This window comes from Propithecus coquereli, unplaced genomic scaffold, assembly GCF_000956105.1.
Source record: "Propithecus coquereli isolate 6110/MARCELLA unplaced genomic scaffold, Pcoq_1.0 Scaffold210, whole genome shotgun sequence".
NCBI lineage: Eukaryota > Metazoa > Chordata > Mammalia > Primates > Indriidae > Propithecus > Propithecus coquereli.
This window is the reverse complement of record NW_012146079.1, coordinates 3,457,380-3,479,910: the sequence shown is the minus strand read 5'-3', so window position 1 is coordinate 3,479,910 and position 22,531 is coordinate 3,457,380. Positions and strand designations below refer to the sequence as shown.

Here is a 22,531-nt window from a genome sequence, read left to right as displayed (position 1 = left end):
AGCTGTCCAATTAATTTCTTTCTATTTTTGGTAGAGACGGGGTCTCGCTCTTGCTCAGGCTGGTTTCGAACTCCTGAGCTCAAACAATCCTCCCGCCTCTGCCTCCCAGAGTGCTAGGATTACAGGCGTGAGCCACCGCGCCCGGCCCATCTGTTTTCTTAATATATGTATATGCCCTACACCCAATGCAGGTACCCCATCCCACTTGGTCAAAATGTACTGTTTTTTATCCTGAGAGAAAATATAGAGATATTTAGATTTTCCTATTTTTCATGTTAAGTTTTAGTAATTTGTGTTCTTTTAAGGAATTTCATCTAACCTGTCAAATTATTGGTATAAGGTTTTCAATAATATTGGTATATTATCCTTTTAACTTTTGTATATGATGTCTCTTTTCATTCCTGGTATCCATGTTATTGATTCTTTTTTTTTCCCCCCAAAAAATAAGTATTTGATTTTGTTGTTGATTTTTCTCTATTTTCTACTTCATTGCTGTCAGCTCTTTCCACTTTCTACTTAGTTTTAATTTGCTCTTTTTCTAGCTTCTTTAGAAGCTTCGATTATTAACTTTAGACTTTTGTTTTTTAATGTAAGCATTTAAAGCTATACATGTTCCTCTAACACTACTTCTGCTACATTCCACAAATATTGACATTTTGTATGTTCGTTTCCATTCAGTTCAATATAATTTGTAATTTCTTTGTGATTTCTATTTTGATCCATAAGTTATTCAGTATGATTTTATGTTTCCAATTATTAGAAGATTTTCATGATTTCTCTCTATTATTTATCTCTAGTTTAATTTTGTTGTGAAGAGGGAATATACCCCATGTGATCTCAATCTCTTTACATTTGTCGAGACCTATTTTATGGCCCAGTATATGGTCTGTTTTGGTTAATATTCTTCATGCACTAAGAGTATATGTTCTGTTCTTATTGAGTAGAGTGTTCCTTAAATGTGAATTAAATCAAATAGTTTAATAGTGTTCAAATTTTCTACATTCCAACTGATTTTCAATCTACGTGCTCTGTTGATTACTGAGAGAGGAGTATTGAAACCTCCAGCGATAATTATGGATTCTTCTATTTCTCTTTTCAAGTCTATTAGTTTTTGCTTCAGGTACTTTGAAGATCTGTTAGGTACATGCATATTTAAAATTCTGATTTTGTTGAATTAACCCCTTTATCATTATGAAATGTCCTCTTTAAGGTAATATTTCATATTGTGAAATCTACTTTGATATTAATATAGCCACTAGAGTTTTGTTAGATTAATATTTGCATGATACATCTTTTTCTATCCTCTAATAATCTTTAACCTGTTTGTGTCTTTAGACTTACGGTGACTTTCTTGTAGACAGAATATAGTAGGGTCTTGCATTTTATTCATTGTGACAATCTGCCTTTTAATTGAAATATTTAGACCATTTACTTTTAGTGTAGTTAATTGTCAGTATGGTTGGATTCATATCTGCTTTGTTTTCTATATGTTTCATCTGTCCTTATCGTTTTTACTTTTCCTGCTTTCTTTTAGATTGAGTATTTTTAATACTATGTCCACTATTAGCTTATTAGGTGTACGTTTTGTTTTATGAAATTTGGTAGTCGCTCTTGGGTTTATAATGTGTATCTTTAACTTAACATAATTTACCTTCAATTAATAATATTTCATTGTGATATAAGGTTCTTAAAATAGAATGCTTCCATTTCTCCTGTCCAGTCCTTTGTGCTATTGTCATACATTTTACCTCTATATTAAAACTCCATGATAACATTGTTAACATTTTGCTTAAAACAGTCAATTTTTGTAGAGAAATTTAAAAGTTGTTGGCCAGTTCTTTACATTAACATACTTAAGGAACTATGCAAGGACCTATTACATTAATCTTTTGATGAATCTCATAACTAAATTTGTAATATAAAAGATGCTTATTGAGGGAATATAGCCTGAGAAATGGTTGAGACTGTTGTAAAAATTTAAAAAATATGAAATCCAGATTTGTTTGGTGTCTATCCTTTCATTCAATAACTATTAAATGCCTTCTCTGCCAGATATGGTGCTGGGCATTAAGAATTCAGCAGTAGAAAAGACCAAAAAAAAAAAAGAAAAATCCCTTAATGGAGCTTGTAGTGTAATAGTGAAAAGAAACAATAAACAAGACAAATATGTAAAATGTAGCATGGCATATAGTGACAAGTTCTGAGAAGATATAGTAAATCAGAGAAGGACCTAGGCAGTGTCAGGCAGTTTGGAAGAAGTGGGTGGGGACCTACAACTTTTAGATAAAGTGGTTGGGGTGGCTTCACTGAGATGTGACAGTTGAGTAAACACCTCAGGGAGGTGGAGGATAGCAAGCAAAGTGGATTTTAAATGTTCTGAGGCTCACACTGAATATAATATAACATTAATCATGTGAAAACTTAACTATTATAATAATAAAAATAAATAAAATGGTGGCAATAAAATTTAACTACTAAAGGTGCAGAATTGTCTTTTTTTTTTTTGAGACAGAGTCTCCCTCTGTCACCTAGGCTAGAGTGTCGTGGCATCAGCCTAGCTTACAGCAACCTCAAACTCCTGGGCCCAAGTGATTCTCCTGCCTCAGCCTCCCAAGCAGCTGGGATTACAGGCACACACCACCACACTCAACTAATCACAGTTATCTTTAATTTTACAATTAGACTGAACTCCCAAGGCAGCATTTTTTGTTTTCAATATCTAGGCTGTAGAAAATGGAAGAAATATTCAAAGCAACTTCAGAGAAAGACTTTTCTTTCAAAACCGTACTAATGGAAGCATTAAGGCTCTGTGCCATGATGAAGCCTTGCAAAAGTAATTATTCTGATTACACTAATAGCTTCTGGCCTAGAAAAATGTAGGAAAGCATTAGCTCTATGACAGGGTACTAAATTAATTTCTAAAGAAATATGATTCACTTGTTTTCCATCAACATTTATTTTTGGTTTGTCAGTCGCTTGTTTAACTTCTTTAAACAGAGAATATAAAATGAATATTTAAATGCAAATGCCTTTTTATTCACGAGAAATGAAATGACATACTCCAAGGTCTCAATCTTGTCCTAACTGATGTGCAAAGTCAGAGTTTAATGAAACAGCTGTTAAGAACTATTCTGGCCCTTCAAGTAAATAAGTAAAGCTATTGTCTGGGCAACAGGATGGGAACATGATAATAAACTAATCCCTCTAGCATATTATAGCTGTTTATTGGCCAAGGTCTAGAATATATGTGTTAGAAGTAAACAAATGCTTTAAAGTATTACATAATACAACAAAGTGCACAATTTTTGCCCATGTAATCACTGTCTACCTTAAAATACAGTGCTTTCCTTGTACCCTAAAAAGCTACTCTGATGACCTAGTCATTATGTACTTATTCCCTTTCACCAAAGGTAATCACTATTCTTACTTCTCTCACCATAGATTAGTTTTGGTTGTTTTTAAACTTTATGTAAAATTATACATTATGTAATCTTTTGTGTCCAACTTCCACCAGAAATTCCATGAGATTCATTATTGTTACGTAGAACAATATTTTATTCTTTTTCATTCCTATATAGTATTCCATTATATGAATATTCTATAATTTATTTATCCATTCTACCATTGATGAAAATTCGAGTTGTTTCCAATATTGGGTTATTACAAATAATGTTGCTCTGAACATTCTTGTAGATGTCTTTGGGTGTATAGTATGCCAATATAATTTTAAAGATGTTACTGTTATTTAGTTCTGTGGCACTGAGACAAATACTAATTTACTGGATAATTTTAAATCACATAATACTAATTTAGCTTCTGTAATGTAACTAATTAGTGTACAAAGTGTCAACACTCCCCTGGTAAGAGCACCAGGGAAACTTGTTGGTCAGACAAAGCTTATTGGTTATTGGATGGCCGCCGTGGCTCACGCCTGTAATCCTAGCACTGTGGGATGCTGAGTCGGGAGGATGGCTTAAACTAAGGAGTTTGAGACCAGCCTGAGCAAGTGACCCTGTCTCTACTAAGAATAAAAAAAATTAGCCGGGCAACTAAAAATAGAAACACAAACTTAGCCAGGCATGATGGTGAGCACCTGTAGTCCCAGCTACTTGGGAGGCTGAGGCAGGAGGATCGCTTGAGCCCAGGAATTTGAGGTTGCAGTGAGCTGTGCTGACGCCACAGCACTCTACCCAGGGTGACTGAGCAAGACTCTGTCTCAAAAACAAAACCACAAAACCCTCCCCCAAAGCCGTGGTTATTAACCTTGCCAAATGGGGGAGGACTACTTTGATAGTTACAGTAGTGTGTCAAAAGGAGGGAATTGGGGAAGAGCACTTCTATGGGTTTAGGGGCTAGGGTAAATTACAGGGTAGTTTTATCATACTTTTCTATTATAGCTTCACCATCTAGACAACATTAGTGTTCTAATAGTTCTTTTGCAAATGCTACCACTAATTCTAAGAACCTTGTATCAGTCTTTCTGTTTAACATCTACACATTTCAACTTAATTATTTGGAAACGATGACGTTATTAATGAAAAGAAGCCATAATTAAATATACTAAAAATTATTGAATTGTACATTTTAAATGGGTGAATTTTATGGTGTGTAAATTATATTCTCATGAAGCTTTTAAAAAACAAAAGAAAACAAAACAAGAAACTGTGGTTAAAAGTTCAGAGACCATGCTGTCCAGCCATGTGAGAGCACAATAAAAAGAAGAAAGAAAAAAAAAGTTCAGAGACCAGGCTGGGCATGGTGGCTCATGTCTGTAATCCTAGCCCTCTGGGAGGCCGAGGCGGGAAGATCGCTCAAGGGCAGGAGTTCAAGACCAGCCTGAGCAAGAGCGAGACCCCGTCTCTACTAAAAATACAAAGAAAGTAGCCAGACAACTAAAAATAAATAGAAAAGGAAAAAATTAGCTGGGCATGGTGGCGCATGCCTATAGTCCCAGCTACTCCGGAGGCTGAGGCAGGAGGATTGCTTGAGCCCAGGAGTTTGAGGTTGCTGGGAGCTAGGCTGATGCCACGGCACTGTAGCCCTGGCAACAGAGTGAGACTCTGTCTCAAAAAAAAAAAAGTTCAGAGACCAAAGTTGTAGGCCCACCTCATCTATAAACTAGCTATTTATTCAGCCAGTAAAATATTTGAGAACTTGTTGATACAGGAAATCAACTAGCAAGCTAAACTGGCATGGTCCTAATAGAGTATTGCTAGGAGAGAGAGAGTATGAGCGTGCATGTAGGTTTAGGAGGAGACATAGTTCATGCAGTAGCATATGCCTGGTAGCTGAAGACTGTGAAGAATGCCTGTGTGACCAGAGTGGAGGGAGAGAGCATAGCAGAGCGTAGTGCAAGATGAAAGTGCAGGTTATGCATGGAGGCCATATAAAAGAGTTTTGTCTCTTTTTTTAGAGCAATGGAAAACCATTGAGTTTTAAGGGTAGGGGAGTGGTAACATCATATTTCTGTCTTGGAAAGGTGCTTTCGGGTGCATTATTAGAGAATTTGGATTAGAGATTACATGAGGTGAGAGATGATGGAAACTTGAGACTAATGAGGAAGAAGGAGCTGTCAAAATGATCCCTAGATTTATAGAGGCCAGAACTACAAGAAAAGAGGATGTCTTTGTAAACTGAGACTTACAGAATTTTAGGGTAGGGTGTTCCAAAATTACCTACCCTCTTATTGACTCACTTTTAAAATAACAGACTATATTAAATCAGAGTGAAAGATCAGGCATATTTTCATATTTATTTGCAATATAATCTTCTGCCATTTATTTAATTTTTCATAATGCAATGAGGCTGAGGGGATTTATAAATACAATATGATTTGCTTTCCTATATTATCTTTGTTTCAACAACTGTGATTTTGTTTTATTCCCCTCAGTATTTGATTTTCATCAAGCTGCTGATGGCATCCAGGAACAACAGAGACAAGAACAAGCAGGAAAAAAGTATGATTTTGGCGGGGGGGTGGGGTACAGTTTAAGCATATCCAGATCTTACATTTAAATTCCAGGTCCTAAGTTTAAGAAAAATAAGTATTGGAATATCCTGTTTAGCTTTTAAAGAAAATCAATAGGATTGTGAAAATATGCTTATAGAAAATAGCATAAACAGAAAATAGTCATGCGTAACTATTCTTTGTGATGATCTGACCACAAGACCTATTACTTCTTTCTCATCTGACTCAAAGCTTGTTTTGATTTGTTTTTAAGTTTGGGTACCACAAAAAAGGGCATTGGCCCAGTTTATTCTTCCAAAGCTGCTCGAAGTGGACTTAGGATGTGCGATCTTGTTTCTGACTTTGATGGCTTCTCTGAGAGGTAACTAAGTTGTGTTTCAAAGTTGAAAGAACGAATGGGTTTTTAGGATGTTTAAAATCCAGGGTGTAAAGTCAGTATTCTAGTTAAATAGTGGTGGTTGGCTTTTTTAAAATTTGAAATACTGGTTATTTTTGTTACATTTATTGGTCCTTAATTTCAGATTAACTTCATGAAAAATAACATGATGATGATTTAATAGTAGTATCCTAGGAAGACAAAACCAGAGTTATATTTAAGGATCAAATATAGAATGGTTTGCTGAGAAATAGAATGATTCTAGGGGGTATGGCAGTATTTTGGGATGATCACTACATTCGGAGTTTAATCCTTGGATTATCAGGTCCAAATACTCCATTCTGTCTTCCCATTAGCCTCTCAGGTAATGGTGAGTTGTTACATACCAGGCCTACCTTGAAAAATAGAAATGCCACATTGACACATACTTTCTGTATACAAATCTCTGTGGGAAACCTAATAATCATCAAAAAGCTAAACAGTGATTTAGTCATAGGTAGTTAGTTGGCATCAAATGTATAGTAACATACTGTATCCTTTTTCAATCAACTGTTTATATTTGCCTGCACTGGCAGGATACCTCCACTGAAGAATATTAGGGACAAACTCTTTTATGAGCATCATGTAGACCATCCCTTTTTGTTTTTTATACAGTGTAATACAGTTAATTCAGATTTAAGTCTTTGTGTTTACAGATTGCAGTCATTCCATCCTTCTTTCTTCCTACACATACATCACCCTAATTATATTGTTGATATTCCCAAACTTGAGTAAAAAATATTTTGAATCTATCATTTATTCATATGGCTGATCTCCTTTATTAGATTTTATTTCTTAGAAGGTAAATTTAGTTCCATTTATCAGGTACAGAAATCATTTGAATTGTACAACATTATTTGAGATACTTTTTTAAAGAGAGGTAATATCTCGATTTATCTGTATTTCTCAGGTTCAAAGTTCTAGCTAACCATTACAAATCTATATACCCCACTTTGGAAATAGACATTGAAGGTGAATTACAAAAACTCAAGGTAATGCTTTCTGACCTCTTTAATGTTCTTTTTAACACTTTTTTGCCAAAGTGACATCTAGATCTTTCATTTATTCAGACTGTGTGTAAGAACTGGTAAAGGACATTATTTGTCCTGGATATGGTATGTTTGAGTGACTTCACACAATGTGGCTTAGACAGAATTTTGGGTGGGGAGCAGGGAGCAGGAGTAGTACCTGAAGATAAAAGTAGACAAGAAGGAATGTCTTATGTGCAATGATAGGAAACTTAGCTTTTATCCTGGAGATAATGAAAAGCTATGGGTAATTTTGAGCAGAAGGAAGACTAGATTTGTATTACATAAAAATCACTGATAGCAATTGGAGTATAGGTTAACAAAGAGATGATAACTTTTCAAGCTAACCAGCCCACTTAGAAATGATACCCCATAGGGTCAATTTCTTTAACACTGTACTCTTAAGAGACAAATAAGGTAATTGGCCAAAGATTAGGCCCCATTTGGCAACTCTTAGTTGTCAGTTGTGCCTAAGCTAGTCAGCAGTTGAGATTCCTGTCTTCTCCACCCTTCTGTTCCCCACTATTTTTGGTGAATCTCAAATCTGATTATTACTCCATCTATCATTTCCAGACCTGACTAGGAATCTACAAATATCATATGCCATTTTAGAATGTTTGCAGACCTTAGTTCTGCCCACTTACTGAGTTCTAAAAGGTAGTGATCTCCAAGGAACATTCTAAATTGTTAGGTATTTGTATTGCAGTGCACTGATTGCTGCTTAAAATAGACTGCCATTTTCTTTTCTTTGTCTTATGCAACAAATATTTTAAATTTCTTACTAACCACTTGGAAATATCTATGTGCTAAAGTGTGAGTATGGCTTTTCAATTCCATTTTATAAATGTTCCATGTAAATATAAAGTAGATGAAGAATAATAAACAGAATTGGGTAATAAGATTCTTATAGGTGATATATATTAACCAGGACCTTAAGGAACAAAGGACATGATAAATTGTGTGGTCAATTCAGGCAAAAAAAAAAAAAAGGACTAAAACAGCAATAAACAAGTGATTGGAGACTAGAGCCATACATTCATAAATGGGTATTACATACTGAGGTGGGTTCATGAATGGATTCCGGAATTTCCATACTAGTCTAAATATTTAAGCATAGTTGAAACTAGGTTTTATTACAGTTATACACCATAGGCCTTAAGGGAAGCTCTTGTTTATATTATATTTTAAGTTGAATTCTAAAAGTAAGTAGTATTACTAACACTTTAAATATGTTTTGAGAAATTTTTATGATGCTCTTGTATAAAATAGTACTCGATGTTATATACTAGTAATACTGCAGAGATAATTGCAGTAATGAAATACAGTGAAAAAGAATAATACAGTCAATCACTGCTATTTACATGCTTGGCAGTGCAACTTGTGGCCCTCGCCACATTTTGAGAATCACTGATGCAAGTATCAAAATTAATGGTTACGTGGATTATAAATACAGCTTTTCAGATACCTCACAAAGTTTAAAAGCACAATGTATAGTATACATAGTCATTTCTTTTTATTTTCCTGAAAGCTGGCTTATGAAGTATGAGTACTTTTGCTTTTGTCAATTTTCAGTCATTAAGTTGGGTCATTTATACTTATACTGGTTATGTTGTAAATTGTTTTTTGTCTTTATGTATAGGGTTATATGGAAAGGATTAAACCAATGGTAAGAGATGGAGTTCATTTCCTATATGAGGCCCTACATGGACCACCAAAGAAAATCTTGGTAGAAGGGGCAAATGCAGCACTTTTAGATATTGATTTTGGTAAGTGAGATATGATTTAGTTAAGGGAGCTTAAGTGAGCCTAACTACTTAACATATAAATAGTTAATGATGTTAGCATTAAGGAGTTTTAAAACAATACACAAGCTTTATTCAGGAATGCTGGAAGTTTGTCATCTTATGCCAATCATTTTTTAAAGGAATATTATGGAAAACACAATACATGTGTTAAGTTTTCTAGTCCATATGAAGAATGAAATCATTTGGGTTCAATAGGTTTGGGGATCTATACATTGTGGTTTTCATTGTTTGGTTCATGGTTCAATTCCAGACCTCATTTTCCTGGAACTATAAGATGGTAAGATGAATTCTATGAAAGAATCTTCATCTTTAATTAAACATTTTTTAAAAATATACATTATTATTGAACATGCATATTCTAAGATTTATAAAAGTCTAGTTATATTAATTATTATGTTGGTACAAAAGTAATTGCAGTTTTAGCATTGTTCAAATTTGCCGTTTGATGTTGGAATACATTCTTAAATAAATGTGGTTATGTTATACATCATTTTAATGTGCATTTCTCTCTTTATGGTTTTTTGGTAATGACTTATTACTTGCTGTTTATTTTATATTTATTTTAGACTATGAAAATGATGTTAGACAAAAAGCAAATTCAAGTGATTTTCTTATTGGAGTGCAAAATGGGTCATAAAGCAGCTCAGACAACTCCCAAAATCAATGATGCATTTGGCCCAGGAACTGCTACTAAACGTACAGTGCAATGGCGGTTCAGGAAGTTTCGCAAAGGAGAGGAGAGCCTTGAAGATGAGGATCGTAGTGGCTGGCCATTGGAAGTTGACAACGACCAATTGAGAACAATTGTCGAAGCTGATCCTCTTACAACTACACGAGAACTTGTCGAAGAACTTAACGTTGACCATTCTACAGTCGTTTGGCATTTGAAGCAAATTGGAAAGGTAAAAAAGCTCGATAAGTGGGTGCCTCATGAACTGACCAAAAATTTAAAAAATCGTCGTTTTGAAGTATTGTCTTCTCGTGTGCAACGATGAACCCTTTCTCGATCAGATTGTGAAGTGCAATGAATAGTGGGTTTTATACGACAACCAGCTCAGTGATTAGACTGAGAAGAAGCTCCATAGCACTTCCCAAAGCCAAACTTGCACCAAAAAACGATTACGGTCACTATTTGTTGGTCTGCTGGCCTGATCTACTACAGCTTTCTGAATCTTGGCAAAACCATTACATCTGAGAAGTATGCTCAGCAAATTGATGAGATAGATGCACTGAAAACTGCAACGCCCGCTGCTGGCATTGGTCAATAGAAAGGACCCAATTCTTCTCCATGACAACGCCTGACACGTTGCACAACCAACACTTCAAAAGTTGAACAAATTGGGCTATGACGAAGTTTTGCCTTATCCGCCATATTCACCTGACCTCTCGCCACCCAACTATCACTTCTTCAAACCACTTCTTCAAGCATTTCAACAACTTTTTGCAGGGAAAATGCTTCCACAACTAGCAGGACACAGAAAATGCTTTCCAAGAGTTCGTCGAATCCCAAAGCACAGATTTTTACGCTACATGGATAAACAAACTTATTTCTCATTGGCAAAAATGTGTTGATTGTAATGGTTCCTATTTTGATTAATAAAGATGAGTTTGAGCCTAGTTATAACGATTTAAAATTCACAGTCTGAAACTGCAATTACTTTTGCACCAACCTAATAACTTCCTGGGCATGAGACCTTCTGGATGGATTTGGAGCATTTCCTCCATCTTCAAAAGGTTAATGCTTAACTTCTTCAAACTACTGCCCCATTAGTTTGTTGACCATTTCATCTAAACATGATTTCTCATGATTGATCTGATTCTTCTCAGCTCTTACTGACAGTCGATTGGCTTATGACTCCAAGTAAACCAATTAAAGTAAGCATATATATTTCTATTTAGTAGGTATGTGTTTTTGAGACCACAATATGCCTAGCCAATCTGGAAAAAAAGCAGAATGTCTAATTAGCAGAGTGAATAGTTAATTATGAAGGGGACTTTTGGGGGCAAAAAATTATGCTGCTCTTAAGTTACTCTTGTAATGTGGGGGTTATTTCCTGAACAGAAGTTAAAAGCTGGGGAAATGTTGGCTAACACAAAATTCTTAGTGTGTTGCTGTCACTCCAGGTTGCTACTGCGCCTTAAATATTCATGTCAGTGAGTCATTTGTTTTAAACCAACAGGAGACTTAAAATACACAGATGGGTTTTGGCATTAAATTCTTTCATAGTCCATTAAGCGAGTACCTTCCATACAGCGCTGAGCTAGTAACTGTGAGTGCAGTCCAGGAGCCTCTCCGGTGTAAGCACTTCAGTTAAAGCTCTAACCACCTACGCATTTATCTCATTACAGAAAAAAAGAAGAATAAAATACGGAGGCTTTGAGAGGGTGGTTAACAGTTATGTTCAAATGTGTCGGATACTTAGAATATATTCAAATACAGAATTTCAATGGTAATTCTGTTTTAAGATGTGATGTGTATGTATATGTGTACTGTATTGTAATGTTTGTCTCTATTTTTAGGGACTTATCCTTTTGTAACGTCTTCAAACTGTACTGTTGGAGGTGTTTGTACCGGTTTGGGTATGCCCCCTCAAAATGTTGGGGAAGTGTATGGAGTTGTGAAAGTTTACACAACTAGAGTTGGTATTGGTGCCTTTCCTACAGAGCAAAACAATGTAAGTGTATTTCTCAGTAAATCTAATTCAAAAAGTATTAAAATAACTATTCGAGGCTGGGCACAGTGGCTCACACCTGCAATCCGAGGACTTTGGGAGGCTGAGATGGGGGGGATGATCGCTTGGGGCCAGGCTTCAACACCAGCCTGGGCAAGACCCCATCTCTACATTACAAAAAAAAAAATAGCCAGGTGTAGTGGTACGGGCTTGTAGTCCTAGCTATTCAGGAGGCTGAGGCAGGAGGATTGCTTGAGCGCAGGAGTTTGAGACTGTAGTGAGCTATGATTGTACCACTGCACTTCAGCTTGGGTGACAACAAGACCCTGTCTCTGAAAAATATACATAGGCAAATATTCATGCTTCAATTTTTTTTCCTTAGTGAATTCTTACCTCCCGTGTCTTTCGCTTGATTTACAAAATTGATCACAACAATATTTTTAAAAATAGATATAATTATAGTGATGCCAGAATTTAAGAAGTAATTAAATGGTAGCTTTAATCAGAAAGGTGCAAATTAGGGAATAGGTAGATATAGATAGGAAAAATAGGTTGTAGAGACTGGCTGTAGCTTAGATCTTTGAGCATTGTTTTCAATCTTAATTTTCTTCTAAGGGGTACTGTGATATCAGCAACTACTTATTAGATGGGTTTGTCTTATTCTTTCCAGGAAAAACATGAAAGTACAGTTGTTCTTGAAAGAATTGGCTAGATTCGTCTATTTTAATAAATACTTGTTAATAACTTATTCTTAATAGGCAGCATTTAATTGATTTTTTTATCTGTCAATCTAAATTTTAGGAAGTTACTCACATAACGTCGTAAAAAATATTGGTAAAAAATGATAAAATGCGGCCGGGAGCGGTGGCTCACGCCTGTAATCCTAGCACTCTGGGAGGCCGAGGCGGGTGGATCATTTGAGCTCAGGAGTTCGAGACCAGCCTGAGCAACAGCGAGACCCCGCCTCTACTAAAAATTAGAAAAAAATAATTGGACAGCTAAATATATATAGAAAAAATTAGCCGGGCACTGTGGCATGTGCCTGTAGTCCCAGCTACTCGGGAGGCTGAGGCAGAAGGATCACTTGAGCCCAGGAGTTTGAGGTTGCTGTGAGCTAGGCTGACTCCACGGCACTCACTCTAGCCCAGGCAAAAGAGTGAGATTCTTCCTAAAAAAAAAAAAAAAAAAAAAAAGGGTCTGTTAATAAAGCTGAGAAGGGGATTCTTTTATTGCTCTTTTGCTTTAACTCAGGAAAAATTTTTTTTAATGACCCTTTTCCTGTAGTAGGCACATCGATTTTTTTTTAACTTTCTATTTCACTAATCTATTTCCACTTAAATTATTATTTTTCAAAAATGATAAAACCTCCTTATAGCCACGAAATAACTACAAGGACTAACGCTACCTGTTTGTTAAAAAAAGACAAAGTAAAAATACCCTACCACACATCTTGCCCAAAGACACTAAAGAACCTACTCCCTGCATCCTGCTTACACATAAGACCAAAAAAAAAAAACCCATTCTTAACCCCAAGCTCATTATACTCTTAATACTAAAATCGCCACCCTAAAAGAGGCTTATATGCCAATTTTTAGTCATACAGCATAGGTGCCAATATAATTTCTCACTGCACTTAAATGCCCTACACTGCACCCGAAATATATAATACTCACACAGTTCATATATTATTCATTTCACTTCTAAAAAGAACCCTGAGCCCATCAGTCAGAGAGACAGATTTAAGACAATCTGGTCCTCCCACCTTCTGGTTGACATCCTCCACAATAAATTTTCTTTCTTCCTTGACAGTCCTCATTGTCTCTATAATTAACTTTCTATACGGTAAACAACAAATCCTAGAAAAACCCCCTTTGCGGATTCATTAACAGATCTATTCCAAATAATGCCTCTCTCAGATAAAATCCATCATCTCTATGGAAATCTATCTTCAATTTAGTTATTTTCTGAAAGATGTTTATCTCAAAGTGGCTTCGATATGATGTCTAGTGTAATTCCATTAGATTTATAGCATTAGTATTCTAATCCTAAAGTTCTATTTCTGTTCTCTAGGAAATTGGAGAATTATTACAAAAAAGGGGTGGAGAGTTTGGTGTAACTACTGGAAGGAAAAGAAGATGTGGCTGGTTGGACCTTGTTTTGCTCAAATATGCTCATATGATCAATGGATTTACTGCGTGAGTATTCTTCAGAAATATTCATTTCAGGAAATCATAGACAATTCATGACCACAGGTTTAATTTCGTGGAGAGCAAACTTGAGGTAGTACCCTAATTGGAAAATGTCACTCTTTAGCCACCAAATTGAAATTGTTGATTCAGGTAGAAGTAGGCCAAGATACAGGGAAAGGGTACGCAAGGCGAGAGACCCCAAGTTATCTTCCTAGACAGCTCAGGCTGGTAGGAAACAATCATGATACTCTTCCGTGTTTATAGAGGGAGTCAAAATAGGTGGGTAGATGGATGGATAGATGGGTAGACAGAGCAAGCACAGTGCACACATGGGGGGTGGGAGGAGTAATACGGCATAGTGATTTAGTGCATGGGCTTCCTGTCTGAGTTCCTGGATTCAAATCTCAGATCTGTGCATTGTGCTTGTGTGGCTGGGAAAGTTAATCATTCTGTGCCTCGGTTTCATCATCTTAAAATCTAGATAGTGGTATTACCTACTTCATAGAGGTGTTTTGAAAATTAGCTGAGAAATGTAGTGAGAGCTATAGCACACTTCCTGGCTCACTGAAAATGCTCAGTAAAAGTTAGTTGTTATTAACACATATACATAAATATGTAAATAAATGTATTCATATCTGTATTAACTAGGCTGAGCATCTAGCAAATAGCAGAAAAAAGGATAAAAATTTATGGGTGAGAATCCCAAACCTAGTGTTTTATCTAATTTCCACAGATTTTCCTTTAAAAACCTGTTTTTCAGTCAGTTAATTGGGAAAATTCTGATGTATCATGAAGAGGTCCTTGATGTGGTTTTCTCACTCTGCTTTGACTATTTCTGACCACAGGGGTGGGGGTGATGATAACCAGAGTGAAGAATTGAGGGATGATGGCATGTGTGTAAATGTACATGTATCTTGAGATCATCCATGTGGAACAGGGAGTTCTGCTGTGTCCCACAGCCACAGAGTGCATCCTTGACTGCAGGCAGCCCTCCTGCAAATATGTGTTGTTAATCAGTCACAGCAAAGCTAAGCAAGAGTGTGTGGATCCACCAGTGAAATCTGTTATAATTACTAGAAGAGTAACTCTGGTGGGTCAGTTGAGTCCCTTTTTTATTATCAAGAATATATTGCAGTACATTGTCCTCTAGTGTTATATGTGTGGCACGCTTTATAATTTAATTCTAACCAGTTTTCAGAGTTGCTTTGGAACTTTCAGCTTTGCATGAATTTTTCTTTATTTCCCTCATCAATCAAATTAGACGTTAGGGCCTTTAAGAGTTTGCTATTTTAACAATACCTTTTCTTCCAAAATTAGGTTGGCACTTACCAAGTTGGATATTTTGGACAAGTTTACAGAAATCAAAGTTGGAGTTGCTTACAAGTTAGATGGTGAAATCATACCTCATTTCCCAGGTACTTATTTAGGCATTATCTAAAGGGTATTATAAAGTGAATGTATTAGAGCAATTTCATAAAGCTCTTTGGTATAATTTCTGATATATAGATAGCCACAGGCTTGAGATGCCCTTTGTGAACAGTGCAGGTATGTTTGCTTATTTTTAGCATTTGGTTCATGGCTGCTATACATGTAGGTGCTGGGTCACAACAGGCATGTGCTCAAACTCAACATAGGAGAGAATGAACGTGGTACCTATGAGCACAGCTGTGCTGTGCCTGAGTCTCATTTTCCCTGTCGTGAAGGTAATTTCCATGGATGTGTTTCTTCCTCCCTAGGGAACTGGGGTAAGAGACAAGTGCCCTGCCTGCCTTGGTAAGCTGGCTGGTGCTCAGCACATTAACCCACCTAGCCTTCAAGCCCCATGAAGGATTTTCTCTAACCTCTATTCTGTGCCTAAAGTGGGTGGTTATAGAGAGACTTCCTCCTTGAAGCAATGTGTTTTTTCAGGGATATCTTTAGTTATATGATTTCTTCAGTTACTCAGGAAGTTACATAAATGTTTCCAGCTTCCAGAACTAGAGACTGTTCATTTTTTAGTTTCATCATTGAATAAGGACTAGGAATATGCTAAATGAAGGAATATTGACTAGCTTAATGTAACTTGGTGAGCTGGTAGGTTTTGTGACTTCCTAATGACAACAGTTCTTAGGAAGTGAGGATAGCTGTAAGTTCTTAGAAGTTAAACGTGTATTCTTTCCTTTTCACTTACAGAAAAAAGATATCTGTTGACATCATAGGATAATATTCACTTAGAAAACTGGTTGTTCCAGTGTATGTTATGTCCTGGTTCTTAATTCTATTTACAAAGTATTTCAAGAGTTATGAACTCAAACACCAAAGAGAATAGTATAACCAAATACAGTGACATGTGACAAGGTCTACCACAGAAACCATTACAGCAAATTCTTTTAATTAAAATATTAAAAGCTGACAAAACAGATAAAACTTGTCAATTTTAAGAATTTGTTTTTAAAGCTGAGTTAGCTATTTTTTGTCAGGTTCCCCTGAAACACTCTGAGATGGAGATTTGCATCTAAGAAGTTTATTCTTGAATGCTTTCAACAACATCACTTGTGAAACAAGCAGAGGGACTAGTTGAAATGTGATACAGCCTATTCCATGGGGTGCCATAGAGCTAGGATGGCCGTTTAGAGCTGTCCCAAATTGAGTCAGGTAGTCAAAATTTATACCTCAGCAACTAGTCAGAAAATGAGGACTGTCCCTTGGACGAGGTAGCCCCCTTTGGCCAAAGGCAGTTCCTGGGGGCCAGGGGCGCAGGTTGGAGTGGTGCAGTGAACTATGGAGTCATCAACATGCATTACTCCCTCCCAGCTGCAGGGGAGTGCCCCTGTCTTAAAGGAGGTATTCTGGGTACCACACCACGATATTGTCCACTCTTGTGCCGGCTGGATGTTTTTACATTGTAAAATAAGTTGACTACCATCTGAGACTAGCTCCTGAGAGATTCTGGCTGTTGTCTTTCCTAGGGAAACTTAGAAGAGGAAGGTTAGTGGTAGAAATTAACCCCTACTGTGGCTATCACAATAGAAGCAAGAGTCTCATTAAACTTTAAGCTAAGGTTGTGCCCTGTGATATTGGATTTCGGGTACCAAAAGCCAGATGACAAGGAATGGAGTCAATGGAAGAGGTAAATTGATCATCGAGAGGAGGTTAGGGCCATTATTCCACAGTGTAAGTGGGGAAGGATATGTTTGGCACCTGGATGATACTTGGGCATCTGTGGTATTCCCCTGCCCTTCATTGACAGCAAATGGACTAATGAATCAGAATCAGCCAAGGTCTGAGGAGGGCATGGGGAACAGACTCAGACCCCTCAGGATGTGGGTCTCAACCCCCAGTTGATGCTGATTATCTGATTATCTTCTTCTGCTACTGATTCTAGATTCCCTTCATACTCAGCTAACACATCTACTGGTACAGGTGGCTTTCCTGGTGAAATGTGTTTTTCAAAGGCTTATTTTTCTACTATAATAGGCCAAGAAACCAATATGGGGGTTCTGGCACCTACCAAGTATGTTTATTCCAGTTTTATATTCAGTGACTGGAGAAATGACTATTGGGTGAATCTGAATCCAGTCAACTCATGATGAGCTAGACTTGGGCTAAGTTTCATTTATTATTTGGCTCCATTATTAACAGGGGTCCCATGGTGTCAGTGTTAGCTTGAACTTTGGGTCTAACGGTCCTCAAAAATGACTGGTTATTCTCCTTTCCTTGATAATACGGTGGGGTATCATTACTATATACACTTGCTGTTGTATACAGTATGGTTGCAGAATCTGACTTCCTATGGATTTAGTCTCTCAGACACTGATACCCAGCTAGGAAAACTGGTTCGGGTCTGGAAATTAATGAAGTGGTCATTACTTTTCACTGGAGCATTGCCCTTAGCCCCTTGAAAATTCATCCTTGAATTTATTTTGAAACTTACTAAAGTTGATTTATAGATTAATGTCCTTGTTTATTACCTATCTTGCTTCTAACTGGCTCCTTATCTCTCTCTCTCTCTGATGGTCAAGCCTTCTTTGCTGTCACTCTGCTGCCACTCATGATGGTATTAATAATTAAGCCCACCTTGCTTCTCAAGGTTTAAGTGCTGCTGCCTGGCCTTTATTCTTTGGGGATCCTGTCATCTCCATTGCTTTTCATGTATCTCAGTCTCATAGTGGCCTCTCCTTCCATCAGCTTTTGGGTTTAGAGGGTAGTCATCACTGAGCTTTTCAACAGTATTGCTGCCCTTTTCACCAGTGCAAGTGTTAGCCCTTTGCTAAAGAGTTCCTTCTAGACACTCCCACGTCATTTTGTCCACTGGTGGATTTTCTGGCCTTAGTTTCTCTTTTGTTATATGTATGTTAGACTTTTTGATATCATCCCATCAGTCCTTGAGGTTCATTTTACTTTGTTTCTCTTTTCTTTAGATAATTTTTATTGATTACTCGTTCTTCTACCCTTCTCCAAATATGCTTTTAAACCCATCTAGTGAATTATTATTTCCAGAATTTCTATTTGGATCTTTTCTGTACTTGCTATTTCTCTACGGTAGAGATTATGTACCTGTCCACTCACCAATAATGAAATCTTTTTGATTTATTTTAGCTACTTTTTTTTTTCCCTATTAGTCTGACATCTGGGCCATCTTGAGTTGGGTTTCTTTTGACTATTCTTTTTCTTGAGTGTAGATGGCTGTTTCTATAGCTAATGACTTTTGATTGATTATTGGACATTGTGGATGATATGTTATAGAGACTCAGATTCTGTTATCTTCTTCTGAATATAGTTAATTTTAGGGGGACAATTGAATTATTGACTGATTATCTTGAATTTGTATAGCTTGGGGTTTTGTGCTTTGTTAGTGTGGTTATGTGGAAAACCCAAGATGTTCCCAAACCTTCCTACCCTGGAATGTCAGTCTCCAGATTCTCTCTCTTCTGTGGATTTTGGCAGAGCTTGGTTTTAGACCTCATTATGGGGTAAGTTTGTAGTAGGTTCTACTCAAGGGTATGGTTTTTATTCTTAGGGAGCAGCCTTTCTGTTGTATCACCTGGATGCCAGGAGAGTTAACAAGGTATGTTAATGAAATCTCTCCAGGTCAGCAGTGCTGGAGCTCTAGTATGTCCTGTCCCTTCCTTTCCACCCACACTGCTTGACTCAGAGTCTTTATCCCTCCCTCAGCTGTGTAGCAGCTGATGTCTAGTAAGCCTCCAATAATCCCACTCTTTGCATGTAGAGTCCTACCTTAGCCTTGGGGCTCTCATGCAGGCTCCTGGCAGTGGGGGTATCCTCTCTGATACCTAACCCTGCTGATTATAGCTGTTTCAGCTTCCCTGAAGTCAGACATCCACATCCCCAGGTCAGGGGAGCTGCCATTCTCTGTTGACTCCAGTGTCCTGAACTGTAGTCAGGAAATTGTCCCTAGGCAGAAGGTTGAGTGACTTCAGGACATGCTTGTGAGTTTTCTCCCTCAGGGACCATGGTTTCGTGCTGCCTGTAGTCAACTTCCTAAAAAAAGCTGTTATATATTTTGAGAGCTAGTCTGGAACTGTTCTATTTTATCACGACTAGAAATGGAAGCCCCACTGAGTCTCTAAATTCCTCCTACCATGTATCGCAGCAGTTCTGGCATATCACTTAGTATGATTCATCACTTTTTCTAAGCCGCCAAGAACATCCCTAGCAGTGTGTTTTCATCTCTCTGTCATGCGTCGTGGTATGCTATACTCCCATACCAATGGCCTCTGATTCAACTTTGTTCCACCGCCTGCTGCTCGCCTTGATCAGGACCCCTCAGGATCCAGTTCCTTACTTACTCTCTTGATGCTTACTGGTAAATGTTGGCTCGCTCCCGCAGATCTTTTAGAACATAGTCCCTTTCCTCCCTTAACAGGCCCACACTTCCTTAGCCAGGTTACGTTGGGGTCTGACCTTAGATACTGTTTGCTGGCAAGGCAGGAAGGTAAAGGTAGGTCTGAGACCGGCACGTGCTGACTTGCAAGGCAGAGGCCTCTGCGTCATCTTAAAGCAATGGAAAGCCTTAGCCTTTAATAAGAAATTGTGGGACATTCTGCAGACCCAAAGAGTTCAGTGAATCTGGTGACTCAGGATTTTCGAGTGCATCAACCCCAGATGCTCCATCCAAAGTCTCAGGGTCCCACTTTTTCCCAACCAGGGCTCTGGCCTTGTCATGGCAGACTTGTTGAATTTGAGAATTCAGCATTTTCTGGAACTCTGCTAAATGTATGATCGAGTTCCCATTCTAATCATCTTTTTCTGCTCTCTGCTACAGAAGATGAGAGTCTCTCTAAATGCTGCCAGGAAGGCCCTGTGACTTTCACGCTTTGCTTTAAACTGATGAAAGACTGTTAGTCTTTTATTGTCTTCTCCAGTTCGTGAATGGTATTCATCAAGAGCCATCCAATTTCATTATTCCATTGTGCTCATTTCTCAATGCCTCAGATATTGCCAGTGCCTTACTTTCCACCAGTATGGCATGAAGAGTTTTAGAAATTGTATTTCTGCAACATGTCAGAGGCTGTCCATGCTCTGCGTACCACCAGCGGCAGTCCTCATGGCCAGCCAGCTGGCCAGTGATTGAGCCTCTTAGTTCCCATGTTAGAGCCATCTTCCTCAGACACTCCTGGTGCCAGCTGTCTTACACTGAGTTCCCTAGCTAGGCAAGACTGGTATAGTTGCATAAAAAAGCCTTCAGCTGATCCCCTGGGGAACTCTGGAGCTAGAATAGCCCTTCAGATTGGTCCCAAGTTAAGGCAAGTGGCCAGGTTGTTTGTATTCCCACATCAACAAGTTATTAGATATGAGCTGCTCCAGGGTGGCAGTCTCTTCAGTGGAGGGTGAGTCCTAGGGAGGCTCTGAACTGTGAGTGGTCAGCAGACAAAAATTCCCCTAGCTCTCAGTCTTGAAGAGAAATCTGTACCGTGTCCCATAGCAGCCACTGTATTGTCTGTCAAAGAAACTATTCTTAATTATCTACAGTACATTTTCAGTTTCCATTAGGGGATACAGAGAAAATGGTTAGGTGGAATAATGTAGAAAATTTCAGTCGAAACAATAGAAGATCTCTCATAAGAGAGCAGGCATGTAAGTCGTCTTTCTGTGCAGTTGCTGTTATTGTGCAGATCCATAATCCCTAATGGGTAGTATAGAAATTCAAAAAGCTCTAAAAATGAAAAGTTTTAAGTTTGGTACCAAAACTCCTTTGACAGCAAAACGTGACTTGAACTAATGTTAGAATTACATAATCTGTATCCACTTATAGTGAATGATCGTGTGTTGCTACAGAAATATGGTTGATTATAGAATACTACCCCAGATGGTATATGCACTGTTTTACCTTTCTAAAACCTGAAGAATTCTAAATTCCAAAACATATCTGGCTATAAGGATTTCAATAAGAGATTGTGAACATGTGGTATATCAAAAAGTTTTTTGATAATAGGCAGTATATACCATGAACAAATACACTCTTTAACTTTTAGCAAAACAAGAAATCTTAAATAAAGTTGAAGTTCAATATAAGACTCTGCCAGGATGGAACACAGACATATCCAATGCGAGAACGTTTAAAGATCTACCTGTTAATGCACAAAATTATGTTCGATTTATCGAAGATGAGCTTCAAATTCCAGGTAAACAAACATTTTATGAGCAGCTGTCTTTACTTTTCTACTTTTAATTTACCTATCTGCCTTTGAAATAGAATAAAGGAAAGATCATTATTATTTCGCAATAATGCTCATGATTTGCATAAGTGCCCAGGAAAATATAAAATAATAATTTTATTCCTTAGAGTAGATACAGTGTTCATCTTTAATAGAAGAAAATAAATTACCTCTCACCCTTTCTGACCTTGTCTCTAATTCCGTTAGCCTGTTTTTTACCCTGTGACATTTGTTCTCGTTCCTTTCTCCGTAATAACAAATCCGCCTATATCTTCACCACGACCAAAAATGCTTTATGGATTTTTTTATTTGGGTTAAATCACCCTTGAGAGTTGGGAGAGTTTCTTGAATAGACATTAGGAAATAATAGGTACATAAAATTGGAGATCTTACTAGAAAAAAATGTGAGGAAAGAATAAATAACGTATAAAACTCGTATGTTAAAAAACAAATATAAGATGGCCAAGGAGTTAGACATAGCAAAGTTATAGCTATATCTAGTTATTTGAAGTCATTGTTTTAACATATTGCTTTTTCCTTTTATCCTTTTATTTGCATTGATGGAAATTCGAAAGATGAGAAAAAGTGAAGTGGGTGGGAACTATCTTCCGTGTAAAATCCATTATGTACTTGTTTTGATTTTGTATTTGTGGTTCATTTCAAACATGACTTATGTTTTTTTTTTTTGGAGACAGAGTCTTACTCTGTTGCCCAGGCTAAAGTGCCGTGGTGTCAGCCTAGCTCACAGCAACCTCAAACTCCTGGGCTCAAGCGATCCTCCTGCCTCAGCCTCCCG

General features: G+C 37.4%; 1 protein-coding gene across 1 annotated transcript in view; it reads left to right on the top strand.

Moving 5' to 3' along the window:
• ADSS (adenylosuccinate synthase) overlaps positions 1-22,531 on the top strand; it is a 44,741-nt gene that overhangs the window by 20,151 nt on the left and 2,059 nt on the right. The window contains exons 5-12 of the mRNA XM_012644387.1: positions 5,891-5,957; positions 6,222-6,329; positions 7,294-7,375; positions 9,051-9,177; positions 11,737-11,891; positions 13,959-14,083; positions 15,395-15,492; positions 21,553-21,702. Coding sequence (XP_012499841.1) covers positions 5,891-5,957; positions 6,222-6,329; positions 7,294-7,375; positions 9,051-9,177; positions 11,737-11,891; positions 13,959-14,083; positions 15,395-15,492; positions 21,553-21,702 — 912 coding nt within the window. The remainder of the gene's footprint in view (positions 1-5,890; positions 5,958-6,221; positions 6,330-7,293; positions 7,376-9,050; positions 9,178-11,736; positions 11,892-13,958; positions 14,084-15,394; positions 15,493-21,552; positions 21,703-22,531) is intronic.